Source organism: Callithrix jacchus, chromosome 7, assembly GCF_049354715.1.
Source record: "Callithrix jacchus isolate 240 chromosome 7, calJac240_pri, whole genome shotgun sequence".
Classification (NCBI taxonomy): domain Eukaryota; kingdom Metazoa; phylum Chordata; class Mammalia; order Primates; family Cebidae; genus Callithrix; species Callithrix jacchus.
This window is the reverse complement of record NC_133508.1, coordinates 70393502-70409715: the sequence shown is the minus strand read 5'-3', so window position 1 is coordinate 70409715 and position 16214 is coordinate 70393502. Positions and strand designations below refer to the sequence as shown.

Genomic DNA, 16214 nt, shown 5'->3' with positions numbered 1-16214 from the left:
CAGTTGAAGAAAAGAAATTGAAAAAAAATAATATTTCATGACACATGAAAATTGCATGAAATTCACATTTCAGTGTCCATAAAGGTTTATTGAAACACAACTACGCTCATTCATTTACACCTGGTGTATGGCTGCTTTAGCGCTACCAGGGCAGAGCTGAGCAGTTTATGACTGAGACAAGTGGCCCACAGGCCTAATATGTTTACTACCAGGCCCTTTACAGAAAACTTTGCCAACCTAGAGGCAAGTCTGCCACCTAGAGAAAAGCAAGCAGGAGAGGCAGTGAGTGCTAAGGCTGGAAAGTATGGTAGTTGTCAAGTTGTGAAAGCCTCAGTAGAGTTGGGCTTGATCCCGTGAGTCATAGAGGAGAAATGATCAGAAGTTGTTCCTAAAAGGGGAGACATAATCACATTTTCATTTTAGGAAGATCTTTGCCCTAGAATCCAAATTGAGAAAATGGTTAAGAGTCTTGGGAAACTGGTAACAAGGGCCAGAGTTGAAACAGAAGTGAAGATGAAAAGGAAGAGACAGACCAAACAGATATTTCTGGTAAACCCCACTCTGGACTTATGATTAGTTAGATTTGGTAGGAGTGGGAAGAGATGGGGGTGAAGGAGATGAAGGAGTCAGGGATGAATCTAGCTTAAGCAGGTTTAAAAAATGGTATTAACAAAGTTGATCTGGGGTAGAGACAGATGGGGGATGAATTTTGCTTGGGACACATTGATTCTGGGTAATGTTGGGATGTCAGCGATTGGAAGACTATCTAGTGGGCAGTTGACTATTCTGTGGGTCTGGGTAGCTCACTGAAGAAGGGTCTAGGCTAGTGATAATGATGCGAAAAGTTCAAGCCAAAGTAGAGGCTGAGGCCACCATTCCCCTCCCCATGTATAACGTGGGAGGATGGGGCCAAAAAAGTGGTTTTCAAAGTGGGTTACTTGGAGACTAACAGGTCCTCTAGCATGGTTTGATAGGAGTTGAGTGGATTGGACTTCAGGTTTCCACCCCTACTTCAACCTGAGCAGTTTCTCTTAGAAGTGTATTTTGTAGTGTATGTTAAAGTGTATGTAGAGTATGTTAAAATGATAAGTTCCCATAGCTAAAGTGTTTGGCAACCTCAGGACTTTAAAAGTTCTTTAAGGTTTTTTTCAGTTCTGGTAGACTTATTGAAGTTGTGTAATCAATCTGTCTGCCTCCAGGCCAGGAATATTTCAAGTCTATGGAAACGATAGTGGGAAGAGCCTTCCTTAATGCACCCAATGGCTGCTAATCACAACTGGTGAGGGGCTTCTCTGGAAGGGGGCAGCACCCTCATTATTTTCCTCTTCATCTGTAGAGAGGGGCTCTTATTAACCTCACAGGGCTATTGGAAATGGAAGAAGATCCTGGTATGAAATACCTGGCACTTGGTAGGTTCTGAGGAAATGGAACCCTCAGTCCTCATATTCATCAATCACTTTGACTTGCTAGTTAATTGGCGAAACCCTTGCACAGTGAGAAGAGCTGGTACCTCTGGCTCTTCCTTAGATACCTGCTCTTTGCCTAGCACTCTGACTTAATGATCATCTCGCCCCTCCCTTCAGTCAAATCCCAGCCTCTCCTATACCTGTCACTGCCTCTCTTGCCAAGTCAACCCTGCTGACTAAGAGATGGAAGATATTCCTCAGTGAAAACCACTGGCTCCTCCACCTTCTAGAAGTCCTGTACTGAGTTTCAATTGTATACAGAATAAACGTATTCATTTGAAAACATTTACATTTACTGAGATGCTTAAGGCTTTTTAAGCTTTTTTAGCTTAAGCTAAAGCTTCTGTTTTCCATTGAACATGTTGTGTTCTTGCTGGTGACTTATCTTCAGTCTCAGCCCAGAATGAAAGGGCTTCAGGCATCCTGTGGTCCATGCTCTGACTTTTTTGTCCTATTCTTCTTGGCCTGCTGATCTGCCAGACTTTTCAGCCTCATTTCCAGGTTCTGCACCTCCAATGGTCTCTGCAAAAATTGCAGGCTTGTTGCTACTTGGCTCAGGAACCTAGGGTCCACAAAGTTGAGCTTGTGAGTTCAGTCCAGAGTGAGCCTGTTATTGATGCATGAACACAAAATATGGCACCCATGACCTCACCAGGTTTCAAGTGTAAGCCACTCCTTTTGCCAGGAAGTGAATTGAAAGCACATATTCTCATAACAGTTAGTCATTTAATCAGTCAGTCAGTCATCAAACTGTTATTGGGAAGCTTCTGTGTGCCTGGCTCAGTGTCATCACAGAATGTAGATGTACAAGCACACAGGACAACAGCTAGAAGAACAGTACCTGACATTGCAGTGCAATGGGGTTTCAACAGAGGTCTAAAGGAAGTCTTGAGGAGGGCAGTGACCTCTACCTGAGAGTTATATAGACAGCCATAAAGAGGCAATAACATTTGAGTGAGGCCCTGAATACCTATGAATAAGAAGTAACCAGGCAGAGAAGGGGAAGAAAGAATGTTGCAGATAGAGAAAACAGCATCACTTAGGCCGCATAGGCTACCAAAATCAATAACCAGTCTATATGATTCCTTAAACATCCCTTTTCTCTAGTCATTATCTCCAGCTGAATTCACCAAAGTTAGTGAATAACCCCACATGGCTTATTAATAATGGCAAAGCACTATTCTGGGAACTAGAACATGCTACTCCCAACACTGCTTTCTATCTATCATGCCAGATCCTTCTTTAGGAATTCCAGTGGTCCCAGTTTTGCTGTGATTAACTGAGATACCACAGAAGCAGCATCCAACAAAGCACTTTTTACAACCTTAGTTGAGTTGGTGGCCATTTTTCTACCATATTCAAAAAATGTCTGAGCGTATTCAGCTTCTGGGGAGCTTTGCATAATTTTCTCAACTGTCGGTGAGTGATCCTTCAACACCTGAATTCTTAGCAATAGCCATTGCCAGAATTTTGAGTATTCTTTTAATTATTTCTATACTAAATTTTTACTCTTCATTAGCTGGAGCATTGCATCTAAGGATAAAATGTACCAAGGCGAAGTGCCCAAATGATATCTTTTTCAACAGTAACTCCTGTGGCATTCAGTGTATCTGACTCTATTTTTTTCACTCTCTTCCACATAATTTTCCCCATCAATCTTCAGCACAGCTTCTGCATCCAATATTTTACCAGATGTTCTTCTAGTTTTCCTTTTTCATAGATACTAATAGCAATATCTAACTGCTCAATTATTTCTTGCATATTTTTCTCAGTTTGAGTCTTGTCACCTTTTCCTTTCAAGAACATAGGATCATCTTTGGTCACAACAACTGCTGCAACTTTTTCTAAGTCATGAAACTGATCATCTTCAAGCTTTAGGGTCAAGCTCTCTTTTTCAAACACCATCACATCATAGCAATAACTCTGTTTGATCTTTCTATGTCACCAAAGCCTGGAGCTTTGACTATTGTAGCCCAAATGCCAACTTTTATCCTATTTTAGATGATTGTACTGAGAGCATCTTCAGCAATTATGACCAAAGACTTCCAGTGGACATTAACAATTTTAAGGGTGAGTACAATTGACTGCTCACTGGAAATCCCAAGTATCCTAGAATTCTCCTTTCTGGACTTGTGATATGTTATTCAAGTAGAGGGAGATGTAATCTTGGTCAATCTTGGTGCCTTTCATATGTAATTCATTCAGTGTTTTTCTGTCCTTTACTGTGATGACACCCTTCCAACCTTTGTGATTATATCAGAAAAGATGTTGCTGCTTTCTTTGTCTCCATTTGCAGACATTGTGTAAATTGGGAAATCTCTTCAGGTTTCCCTTCAAGTTGTTACAGGTTTAGGCTGCTTCTTAAGTTTGGTAATTACAGTATTGACACACAGCATCATACCTTTCCTGGTTCCCACTGGATTAACACCTTTGCTAATCTCCACTAAGCCTTCCATGGTGTTGGAGCGTGCCAGTACAGTAGCAGTGGTGGTGCTATCCGAGCATCTTCATTTGTGTGTTGGCAACATCCTGATCAAATCTGGTGCCAATATTTATCTTGTAAGTCAATTGACCTGCAACAGACACATCATCTTTTGTTACTTTGAGGCTTCCCTATCTCTGTTCAGGAATCACTGTTCTTCCCTTTGGCTTCATAGTAATGGCTACAGCACCTGCTAGAAGGTCTGTACCTTGAAGCATTAGGCCTCAAGCATGTGCATTGAATTTTCCATCTTTGGGATAATTCTGGGTGAGGTAAGGAACCAGTGTGCCAAACCCTGGCTCCATCTGACAAAGGACTATGGGTAATAAAAGCATTTCTGCAGGATAGGTTGAGGTAGCCCTCAGTGACAAGGGAGGGGCAGAATGCAGAATGTACACCCAATAGTTTTTCTAGTAGGAAAAAGGTCAGATTTCAGTTTTTGAAAGATCACTCTCTGCAGCTTTTTAAATGCTGGGCTAGTGGGGATGAATCTGCAAAGAAAATTCTAGCAAAAGATAATGAGTACAGTTAGGAGTGTCTTAAAACATTGAAAGAAGGATATACCTTGGAGGAATTGTCTAAGACTGAGCAAATTGGATTTGTGAAGGAGTAGTGGAGGGAAAGAAAAAAAGATGGTTCAACTATCAAGACTGCCAAATGGCAGGGCAAAGGTAATGATCAAGGTTAGTGGAGAGTCTCATCCTTGTTGAGTGAAGTCTGAATCCATTGAGAAGAAAAGAAGATGCAGATTCCCTCCACTTCTTGACTCCCAGAGCCTTGGAGATAGGTTAGGCCTCCCTTTGCTCTCTCCTCCCCAACAGGTCCTTGTCTCCTGCTAGCTCAGTCCAATAACTCATGCTGCAGACTAGAGAGGCATTTGTATTGCCAGATTCTTCTAGCTAAATGTGTACCATGTGTCCCGCTAACCTTTACAACAGCGGGGAAATGTCTTGTAATTAAGCAGAATATAAAGGATGAATGGAGCAGCCTGGCAGTCTCCTGTAGTCATTATCATTCGGAGGAGATGAATGTACCTAGTAAGATTTCCATCAACCAGTTACAGCCAGCACTCTTCCCTTGGGAGTCCTGACTTTGTTCACATACAGTGAAAAACGTGTACAGTGTATGTGTATGAGGTGTAGGACTTGTCTTTTGTATGTAATATTTGGATCCATGTGTTTACATGTGCAGTAATATGTGCTTGTGAGTGTGCTTGTTATAGGCAGAAATGTGCATGTATGCATGGGTAAGTGCACAGCATGAGAAGCAGCTCAGTGAATATTAAGCATACCATCAGGAGTATGCATTCAATTGTAGCCAGACCATGGAGTCAGCCCCAGGCTCCATTTTACCTCTACTGTACTGATAGTTACAGAATCTTCTTTTTATAGACAAGTGGTTCAGGGTAATCTCATTGAGACAAGTCTAGTGGGTGATCCATGAAAAAAATCCATGTACAAGCAACATGAACGAGTACATCCCAGAAATTCTCTAGGTTCTATTTTGTCCATTTTCTTGTTTTGACCATTTTTTCTGACTGGGTCTGCCAGTAGGACACTCTGGAGTTCTAGAGACCTGCCCTTGTTCTCTGGCCCTTCACAACCCGGCCCGTCCCAGTCTGTTGAGTTAGCTCTTCAGTGAGCTTATTTCATGGCTGATTCTCCATGGTGCTCCACATTCCATGATCACTCATCACCCCACTCACCTGGGCAGACTGTTAAAAAAAACAAGATAGCTATATATAATTTAGGGTGTGACTGTTTCCCTGGGGTTGCTCAAAAACTAAGACCTCAGCATCGGGAGGTGGTGTCTTAATGCCAATGTTCCTGGTGATGCGGGTCTTGCCTAAAGCTTACCCCTCAGTGAAGGAATTGACGTGACCTTCAGTCAGCTCCCATATGGTGTGTGCCAACTGTAGGTTCCACCACCCCAGAGTCTGGGCCCCGACCAGCTGGATCTGAATATACATCTTGTAGAGTTTATGTTGTTGGTATGTGGAACTCTTGCCCAAAGAGCTGCGACCTTTGTATTTTCCTGGGCTAACGTGGTGAGGACAAAGACTCTATCTGTGGATTCTAACATGCATCCAATGACCATGCAGTGACCACAGGCAACACTGGTGATGCAACCACTCAGACCCAGCTCAAAGCAGTAAACAGTCACCAAGTTCATATGTACATTATGGAGCTCCCTGCAGCTTTTCAGGTTCCTTCTCGCTTGATTCTCATCACCTTGACAGACTCCATCCTATGTTAAGTAGCAGGAAGTAAAAGAGGAAGAACAGAAGTTAGTCCCAGCTTGGGATACATGATGACATTATCCGCTGCTAGAAGCAGCCCAGTGAATATTAAGCACAGATCCATTAGGTTAGACAGTCTTTCTTTGGGGAGGAATGAGTGAAGAGGGTGGACAGAGAAATCAGAAGAATTCCTTCTGGGCTCTTGAAAGAGGCAAGGAGCAGGAGACTTTTCCTCAATGCAACCGTGAGAAGAGAGGAAGGGGAGGCTCCCTCTTAGCATCACCTCCGCTCAGGGACATGCATATCTCACAGTCTCCCATCAGCACCTACAAGGAAAATCCAAGCAGCTTTGCCCCTGGGAATGGCCTCTGTGGTACTCTGGTCCCCTTCCTCATTCCCCTTCCTCTAGCAACACTAGAGCCAGAGACAAGGAGACTGTGAAGACTCTTTTGCCACCTCCCACTTGGCCATGTGCCCTGAGCCATCTCCACAGATCTAACCACAAATAGGCTGCACCTATTTGTGGTTAGAGATACCCCTCATAGAGACACAGCTCATAGAGACACCCCTCACCCACCGCTGTCCTGATGCTGGGGCACCAGGGGTATGAGGCTCAAATTGTTGTCATGGTGCTGGGACCACTCCTGTTCTCTCAGGGATGGTGAATCAGAGGGCTGGCTATTCCCCTGCCACACTGTATTAGCTAGACTTGAATTATGTATGTTTCCCTACTAATGCCCTCTGTTTGATCATGTGTCCACGTTAGTGTTCATTGGAAATTTTCCTGCTGGATACACATGGAGAGTAATGTACATTTATAAAAAGGGTTTGAATGCATGTTTGGAGGCTTTGACTCCATGGTAATAACTGAATTTCATCAGGCATTCAGATTAGACAGTCACTTGCCTGCCAGGGAACAAACCCTCAGGGAACTTTTTCATATAGCCAGTCAGGGGACTGGGAGACAGCATTCCTTGCAAATCTGATTACTGTAAAGTTTGATTTGGGGACTGGCATGTTATCTCAAGTCCAGAGCAAATACCTGAGTCTTCAGAGCCTGAGCTTGGGAGCAGATTCTGGAGAAGGTTGACAGTTTCCCTGGGATTACTGTGGGTGCAGGTCACAAGAAAAGAGGCTGAGGCTGAGTGGAAAACAGCTGCTTCCTGGATGTTTGACTTACAGCAAGTCACCTAAACCACTTTGAACCCTAATTTGATTATCTATCGAGTAGGTATAATAACTACTGGTCAAGATTGTTGAAAGTATAAGGACCAAATGAAATACTTCTAGGCATTGAGGATACACCCATGAATAAAAATTCTTGCCTTTGTAGAGCTTACATTTTAATGCAGGGTGACAAAAATAACTGCATACATGGTACAGTATGTTAGAAAGTTGGGAAGATAAAGTAGGGAAGGAGGCAGGGAGGGCTGGGGTTGCAGGTCTCATTCTAATGGAGTGGTCTGGGAAGGCCTCAGTGAAGAGGTGGCATTTGCACAAACACTTAAGGGGATAAGGTCGCGAGTTGTAGAGATACCTGGGGGAAAGCCTTTTGGGGAATTGGCAGGCTGAGGTAAAAGCATGCCTGGCATATTGGAGGCACATCAGGGAGGCCCATGAGGCTAGAGAAGAGTGACCGAAGCCAAATACAGGGTCAGAGAGGTCATGGGGAGAACAGATTGGTCTTGCAGACCATCTTAAGGACTTTTACTCTAGAAGAGATGGGTTGCCACTGACGAGTTTTGAGCAGAGATATAATATGGTTTGGCTTGCATTTTAATAGATTCCCTCTGTTTTTTGTGCTAAGAACAGACTATACAGGGACAAGGGTGGAAAATGGGAGGACATAGTCATGAAGGAAAAGGTATTGCAGACTTGGATCAGCATGATAGACAGTGGGAGTTGTGAGAAGTGGTGGCCTTTGGGATATATTTGGAAGGATTTGCTGATAGATTGTGTATGGGTTTGAGAAAGAGGAGTCAAGGATGTTGATTTAAGTAAAGAACTTGTAAAGCACCCTGGACCTGGCACATAGGAAGTGCCTGGTTACAGTTGTTGTCACCACTGCTGGGTGTCAATCTGAGCAGGGCTAAGTCAGCAAGCTGAGTCAGCTGGAAGATGGCACAGAGGGGATCTGGGATTGGACACCTGCTCCAAGGCATGTAACCAGAGACAGGGTCAAGTCCTTGGAGGCCAAGAGAATGCCTTGGGTAACCAGGGATGGTCAGACCAAAGGAGGCTGTTGGGTACAGAGGAATGGCCATTGGAATTATGAAGTTCTGACTCTGGCAGCTTTTGTATGCTATTTGGTAAAGTTCTGATGAACTAAGGACAAGGCTGGTCTTAGTGACAGGGTCAAAGCCAAATTTGATCCATCAGGCACCCACCTGAGTCAGACACCATCTCCCAGTGACCTCTAGGACTCAGCTTCCCCCGCCCATAAGAGGTTGGCTGATGTAGGCTGGGCTTGGCTCAGATAATTCACTCTGCCCCCATGTGTCTCTTATCCTCCTGGGAGCAGCTATGTTGTCTCACAATGATGGCAGAGATGCAAGAGGCCAAGCCTAATCTGGCAGGTGCTCTTAAGCCTTTGAACACATCAAGGCCTCCAAATTTCCCATGGCCAAAGCAAGTCACAAGGCCAAACCTAAAGTCAAGGATCCGGGGAATGTATGCCACCTCCATAATGGGGGAAGATACAAATCGCATTGCAAAGGGTGAGAATACAAGGAGCAGCGACAGTTTGGGCCTATAATCTGATCTACCATACCCTGTCAGAGCTGACTCAGAATTGAGGTAGAGAAGAAGCTGTAAAGGAGCAGAGGTGGGCTGCAAGGCTGCATATGTCAATGCTCATGAAAAGTTTGCCGAGAAGCAGGTTGAATTCAGTAGCTCTAGTGAAATCTCAGTGATCTATGAAAGGCCACTGGGGGAGTCCCAGAGTACCTCAAAGCCCACCCAGTGGGAGACCACATTTTTTGCCTCCCCCAGCCTTGATAGTAACTTTTCCTTCATGTCTGAGGTCCTATTGCACTTGACCACTACCCTTGGAATGTCCCAGCCCAGAGAAGTTCCTGGCTTTGACCCACCATGGAATGTTACAAAAGAGGGGATCCTTCTAGAGGGACCCTTATCCCTGGTCACAGGCAACAACTCAAATTGTTTTTTCTCTTACCTCCCTCTCTAGTCAAGAAGCAAATTGAGTTGAAGTCTCGTGGCGTGAAGCTGATGCCCAGCAAAGATAATAGCCAGAAGACGTCTGTGTGTAAGTGTCCGCCCGCCAGCCCACCTGCCGGGCCTTTTGCTCGAAGTCAGACGCGCAGGCACTAACCCGTGGGGAAGCCAGATGATGCTAGAATGACTTCCCTTCAACCCTGCTTCCTCCATCCTGGGCTCTGCACTTGGACACACTGACCCGGTGGCCAGAGAGCAGCCCTGGGGCCTGTCCTTTGCTTTCTCCTCCTCCTCTTCCCATTTTCCTCCTTTTTCCTCTTTCTCCCTCACTTCCCATTTGAACTGCAGTCCAGGGAGTCATTACTGCTACATTTCTCTCTTTATTTTTCCTTTTGAATCACTTCCACCTGCTAAGACAGTCCTCCTTCTGGCTCCTCTTTTAGGAGTCAGTAACCTTGGACTGGGATCTTGGGGGCTGCAGGGCCCCAGTTCCAGCTTCCAAGAGTGGATTGAGAAGGGGAGGCAGGAGAATGCCTAGCAACCTCCTAAAAGAGCCCCTGGACTTGGCTGGGCAAAGAGAGGACTGGGGAAGTCGCAGCAGGGAAGGGGACAGCCCTGCCTCTGGCCAATGGGAAAGCACTTGGGGCTCTCTTCTTGGCTTCTTGGGCATGGGGAGAATGACATCTTTGAGAACATGTTCCTGCTACCAGTGTTTGGAAGGTTAATAGGGGTCCAGTGCTGGGGAATGGTCTGCAATGTGGGTCCCAGAAACATCTGATCAGGGCCTGTGCTAAGAGACTTTTGAGCTAAAGCCCATGAAGGGCTGGGGAAGGTTCTGGGCACCCCCACAAAACTGAGCTTGAAAGCAGGGGAGATTTTTCCAGAAACCTTCCACTTTCCTCCTGGACTAAGTAGTAGGGAGCCTTCCTTGGTCCTCCAAATGATTGACCTTCTGGTTTTCCTGCTCCTCCCCTCCCTTTGCCCTTCTCCTGCATCTCTGGCCCTCTCTCCCTCCACTTTTTCTCCTCTTGCCACTTTCTGCACCATCCTTCTTGTCATCCTTCTGCCCCCCTCCTTCTCTTCCTGTGCCTGACTTGCTCCTCCCACCCTCCCCGTTCCTTTCCTTCCATCTCACCTCCATGTGCTCACTTTCCTGGAGATGCTACAAGTACTTACTTAGAAGAGAGAGACACCGAGTGGCGCCGGTGGTTTCTGAGCTCTCTGTCAATGTGTGTGGCTGGGAGAACATCAGGGGAAGAGGCACTTTGGTCTGTCTCTGGCTGAACTGAGCCTGGGTTGGGGATTGTCTGTGGTCTTTCAAGTCATCTGTACGGAGACAGTTGCCATGGGCTGTTGGGTGCAGCTAGGAAACGGCATCTCCAGTCACCCACCCTGAGGGACTAGATGGTAGAGGTCACCGGAAGACCCTTATTCTATGCTTGACTAGGGGTTTAGGGAAAAGGACAGGGTGCTAGGCAAGCCCAGGGTCAGGCTAGGAATCTGTAGAGGGCTCAGGCCCTGGCCCTGATCCTCACAGGCTTTTTCTTTCTGTAGCCACTGGAGACCCACACTGGAGACCCAATGAACTGAGGCAGGCACAGTTTAATTTCAGAGTTTGCCCTGGAGCCACAGGAAAACTTAAAGAAATGGCCCTGATTTGGGAGATCCAATGTTTATCCCAATTATGTCCTCCGGTAACGTACACCAATGTCTCAATTTTCACATCTGTAGGATGGGGATGCAAAACCTTACCCTGCCTTCCTCCCAAGAGTGCTGCCAGATCTAAGATGGGTCTCCTTGACCTAGGACTTCGGGGGACCCACAGACTAGCCAAAAAAGTTTATGTGATGCTGGGGGTGCATTTTTCTGGAGAGAGGGTTCAGGGTTTTCATTAAGCAACCTAATGAAGATGCCAAAAACTCCCTCAGGAAGATAAAGACAAACCCTGTTCTAATGAAAGAGTGCAAACGCTCTTTGAAAAATAAATATACATATCTCTATCAAGAAGATATTAGCCTCCATTCTAAGAGTTCCTCAGAAAGAATGGGTGTGCGACTCCAGCTGCCTCAGACCCAGGTAGCCACAAATCTGCAGGTGGCTAGCCCTCTGTGTTCTTCCCAAATTCCCTGTGGACAGCTGTCCTAAAGTTCACAGGGAGAGTGGACCCGGCTCTCTGCCTTTACCCTTGCCATCAGTTCTGACCATCCATCCCCCCATGACTCCTTGCATTGGGTAGAAGGCATTGCCTTCCTCAGCACATGTTGCTGCTTCTCCCTCACCATAGTGGCAGAGTAAGGGTTACTTTCCATTCCTGCCCCTCAGTAGCCAACAGGACATCAATGCTATAAGCACAAGCAGCTGGTTTTGAGTGGGAAGAGAAGGCTGGAATTAAAAAAAAAAAAGGAGGGGGAGAAAGACCTCTTGCCTGCATAATTCAGACAGTAAACTGATGGCTGAGATTTAAGTTTCCTTGTTTCCTGGGGAAAGATCCTCGTGGGACTGCCGTCCCCTGCTCAGTCTGCCCTGGAAGGGATCATTGGCTGGGTGTGAGCTGCGTCACCGTTGGGTTTGTGACTTTCTGGTTGGTGCCTGGGTTTCATTTGGGGCTGGCTGAGGAAAAGGGAGATGATAGAGTCTGCTCTGTCAGGGGCTTGTGACTTGGTGGGTGGGCTTTGCCATGGTCTCTCTCATGGGTCCAGCCCCATCCTGATGGGACAACCTTCTGTTCTTTCTGCTTCCTGGGTTATGTCAATATTGAAAGAGAGGGCAAGATAAGGGGGCAGAGAACCACTATATGTCCTTCACATGCTGCAAGGAGGCTGTGTGGTTCCCATGCAGTGGTCAGTAGAGACTTTGGGATGGGTGTGACTCGTGGGCCTCAGGGTTGACTAGACAGAATCTAAAGAAGGTGGGTGCTTAGCTGGGAAGTCTGCAGTAGGGACGGATCACTGTAAGGCTGTAGGGGGACCTGGCTTACCAACAGATAAGGCAGCTTACAGGAGTACAGCTCAGGCTTCCTCCTCCTTCCCACCCTCTGGGTGCCTTAGAGGATGCCCTAGTTGTCTTCCTTCCATTACTTGCAAAATACTGAGGCTTCCAGGAAGCAGGAGCTTGCTCCACTTTGGGAATGGCACTTTCCCAGCCTGAGGTGTCTGGACTGATGGGAATGGTTCAGGTTATAAAAATGTTGGAGGTAGAGGTTTGACAAGGAAGGAGATGTGGGTAAGGGACAAGTAGGGGTAGGGGTAACTGGCTTGAACATGCAGTGTAGAATGCAGAAAGGGAAGCTACACAAAAGGCCTGTGCTCACTACCCACAGCCAAGAGGATACCTATGTCTGGCTTGATCACACAGTCTGTCCAAATCCTCAGGTTCTGTGGCCAGACATAGCCTGGGCTACCTGGAGGTTTAAACATGATCTACTCCAGGCCTCTAACTGTAGACTCCCTCAGTGAGTCTAAAACGAGCTCCCCACCTTCCCTACTTTTATGAGACCCCCTGCATCCTCACAGGTACCCAGACCCTAGAAATGCCCTGCTCCCTCTTCTCATGCCCTAGGTCCCCTATGAGTCCCAGGGATTCTTTCTTTGGCACATCCATCCTGCTGTCTCATGTCTAGCCTCACGGCCAGGCTCTTGTTGTCCTCAGCCTGAATGATCACAAAACTTCCTAACTCACCTCGAAGTAACTGATCCGCCCTTGAGCCAGCAGGTTTCACCATGCCTTCTCCCCACCAGAACTCTCTAGAGGCTCCCCATCATGTTCACGATCAGACCCAAACCCCATAGAAGTCTGATCTCTGAAACGTCACCATCCACTCTTCCTTGTCACTCTTCACCCTCCCTCCTACTGTGGTCACACTGCATAACACTAATTCTCTTTCCATGTTTTGACGTCACTCCTTGTGCCTATCTTTGTCATCTCTGTTTCCATGTGTCTAAATCCTGTTCGCTCAGAAGGCCCATGTCCAGTGCTACCTCTTCCAGGCAGCCTCACACGTGGGTGCATCCTTCATCCCTCCCCACTGTGGTCCCACAGTCTGCTTCTGTGGTTCATGTCCTCACTCAACTGGAAAATCCTTGAGGACGGTGGTCTTATCTGACTACTTTTGGCATTTCTCATGGTATCCAAATAAAGCCTTGTACACGGTAGGTGCTCAACAAATGCTTGTTGTGTACCTGTGTGAGCGAGTGGGTGAGTGAGTAATGGAGTGCTTTGTTTACCTTATGGGGCATTGAATGGGATGGGAGGGACATTCACAAAGTCAGAGAATGCTGAATGCTGTCCAGATACCCTGGAACCCCAGTCTATGGGATGCTGTTGGGATCGTGGGATTGGTGAGGCTTTGAGTGGAACTCCTCTGACAAGACTGTGTGCCTGGCCCCAGCTCCTGGCCATCCTCAAAGCCAGGAATCCAGCCGCCTCAGTACCAGCATCCTGACGGAAAGGAACAGGCAGGGGCTAGAGGGTTGCCCACCCTCCCCACCATGTATGTATCTGCTGCCCCCTGACCAAGCTTCTCCTCTAGTCAAGACAACTGTGTATATGGTTTTTGTAAATAGGACTCTGGCGTTGGCAAGTGTCAGAATCTTGTACCCCCTGCCAGAACCATCACAGGTACCATCTCTGCTTGGTGTCCTTTGATGGGTGGCACTAGGTTGGGGATGCTCTGGTGATTGCTTACTCTGGCTCAAGAAGTATCTGATGAGAAGAGGCTTCTCAGAAGAATGTCTGTGTTGGAGCTAAAGTCCCAGCTTTGAACTTTGACTGCAGCTTTCTCTTACATTCTTTGCCGTCTCTGATCATGCACTCACCTTTTATTTAACTTTCTTTGAGTCATTTCTCCATCTGGGGCTGAGTTGGGGGGCTCATTTCATCTAGAGTCTCCACCCCAGATCTGAAGCATAGGCATGGGGGGAGGTCACCAGGGGCTGTGGACGGCCCATGTCTGGCTGCTGGTGTGGGATGAGGGAAGCAGGTGGTGCTTGGCATGGAGGGCCTGTCTCTGAGCCCACACACTTGTAATGACTTTGCTCACAAAGGAATTTGTCAAAAGCAGCTTCCTATCTTGCACATTCAAGAAACCCCAGGCCAGTAGACTCGGGCCACTCCACATAGCTCCAACAAAGCGGGGCCTCATTCTGTCTCTGCCTCCACCTCCCACCCTGAGACATTGCCCCAGCTGGTGCCTCCCTGTGACTGTCCATCTCCGTGTGTGCTGTTTTTTGTTTTTTGCCTTGTAGTAACTCAGGTTGGTGTGTCCCAAGGACATAATATGTGTCCAGACCCTGGCATACCTGAAAGGGGCAAAAGACTAGGCTCGGATTTCAGGTAAGACCTATTTGGGAATTGTCTGATTGTAAGAAGGGTGGGGTGGCCTGGCTGGGAGGGAGACAGGGGCTGGCCTTCCTGCAGGTGGAAATGGAGAGGATGGCATGGACATAGGAACAGACACTTTCTGGAGAAGAGCTGTGGCTCTGACATTCTCTCCTGGTTCAGTCCTTGGCACAGTGCCCATGCTTTAGTGGGGAAAACTGTAGACTGACAATGTTATCCAGAAAACCTATGTACCCAGGGTACAAAGGGCTGCCATCTCAGTAATGACATGCCGGCAGGCAATTCACGCCTGCAATAATCTAGGAGACCATTTTCCTTAAAGTTTATGGGTATCATCTACCCACTCTTAGCAGCCCTAAAGGATGCTTATCTCAGAGGATCACTGTTTTGCTCACAAAGTCACCTTTTAACTCAACCCTGAAGCCATTAAAAGGACCAAAAAAAGAAGATGAAAAGCAGATGTTCCTTCCAATGGAGATTTTTAGTGATAAAACAGTGGAACAGAGATTGAAGGCCAGAAGGAAAAATAACATGTGGGGCTTCTTTGTGGAACAAGGAAGGGCTCAGGGCGGGGCTTGGCAGGCCCAGGGATTGAGCTCACAGACACACCTTGTCTCCCAGGTTAGGATCCAGCGTCCAGTTCACCTGCAATGAGGGCTATGACCTGCAAGGGTCCAAGCGGATCACCTGTATGAAAGTGAGCGACATGTTTGCAGCCTGGAGCGACCACAGGCCAGTCTGCCGAGGTAAGGGTGCCCTGGGGAAGGGAGGCTGGCCAGAGAGTTGGGCTGGGCTTGGAGGATGAAGCCCAGCTCCTAGCACCTGAGGCTCAGATTCTTAGGCAGACTGGCTTCCCTCCCTCCCTGCATTTACTTACCAATAAGTATGCTCATCTAGCCCTTTCTCAGTATCAAGGCCTGTGCTAGGATAAGGAGATACAGAAGTGGGGAAGATAAGCATTGTGGTGCTTGCCCTGCATGCTCCTTACAGTCTAATGGGGGAGGCACATGTGAAACAGCTTGCTATCTCATTGAACAGATACTGAACCACACCTAGAAGGGAAAGGAAGTTGCCTTTTATACTGTCACCTTGAATCCGTCTGTTATAACACATATACGTCTTGAACCCTCTATCCCATGCCCTTGTTTCTTTCCCCATGTTCCAACAAACAGACTTTTCACTTCTGCAAGGATGCTTTCACCTATGCAGTAATGATGTGTTTCTAACCCCTCACCTGGATGTTTTGTTCTCCAGGACCCTGCCGCCACACTCCCAGGTTCACATGAGCTAAGCCTGGGCTGGCCTAGCCCCTATCCCACCCCCAAATAATCCTAAAATAACAGAGGCAAGTGTATTCCTGCTTTGGGGCAGGACCGCAGCTGCTTCTGTGGTAGAGAAGCTTCTGACGTCATCCCCTAGGGAACCAGCAGAGAGATCCCCTGTGCACTAGACTATTATGTGGTCTCTAAAAGCCAACAAGTATTCTTTTGAGTGCCCCTTTAGAAGAGAAGATATG

At 47.0% G+C, this 16214-nt stretch overlaps 1 protein-coding gene across 16 annotated transcripts in view; it reads left to right on the top strand.

Annotated features, from left to right (window-relative positions):
• Nucleotides 1-16214, top strand: part of CSMD2 (CUB and Sushi multiple domains 2) — a 637686-nt gene that overhangs the window by 322756 nt on the left and 298716 nt on the right. For 14 of the 16 annotated variants that reach the window (XM_078331131.1, XM_078331130.1, XM_078331129.1 and 11 more), the window contains 3 exons: nt 9375-9452; nt 14605-14692; nt 15320-15444. In XM_078331131.1, the coding sequence (XP_078187257.1) occupies nt 9375-9452; nt 14605-14692; nt 15320-15444 (291 nt within the window). The remainder of the gene's footprint in view (nt 1-9374; nt 9453-14604; nt 14693-15319; nt 15445-16214) is intronic. The other 2 variants (XM_078331136.1, XM_078331141.1) reach the window with 1 other exon arrangement.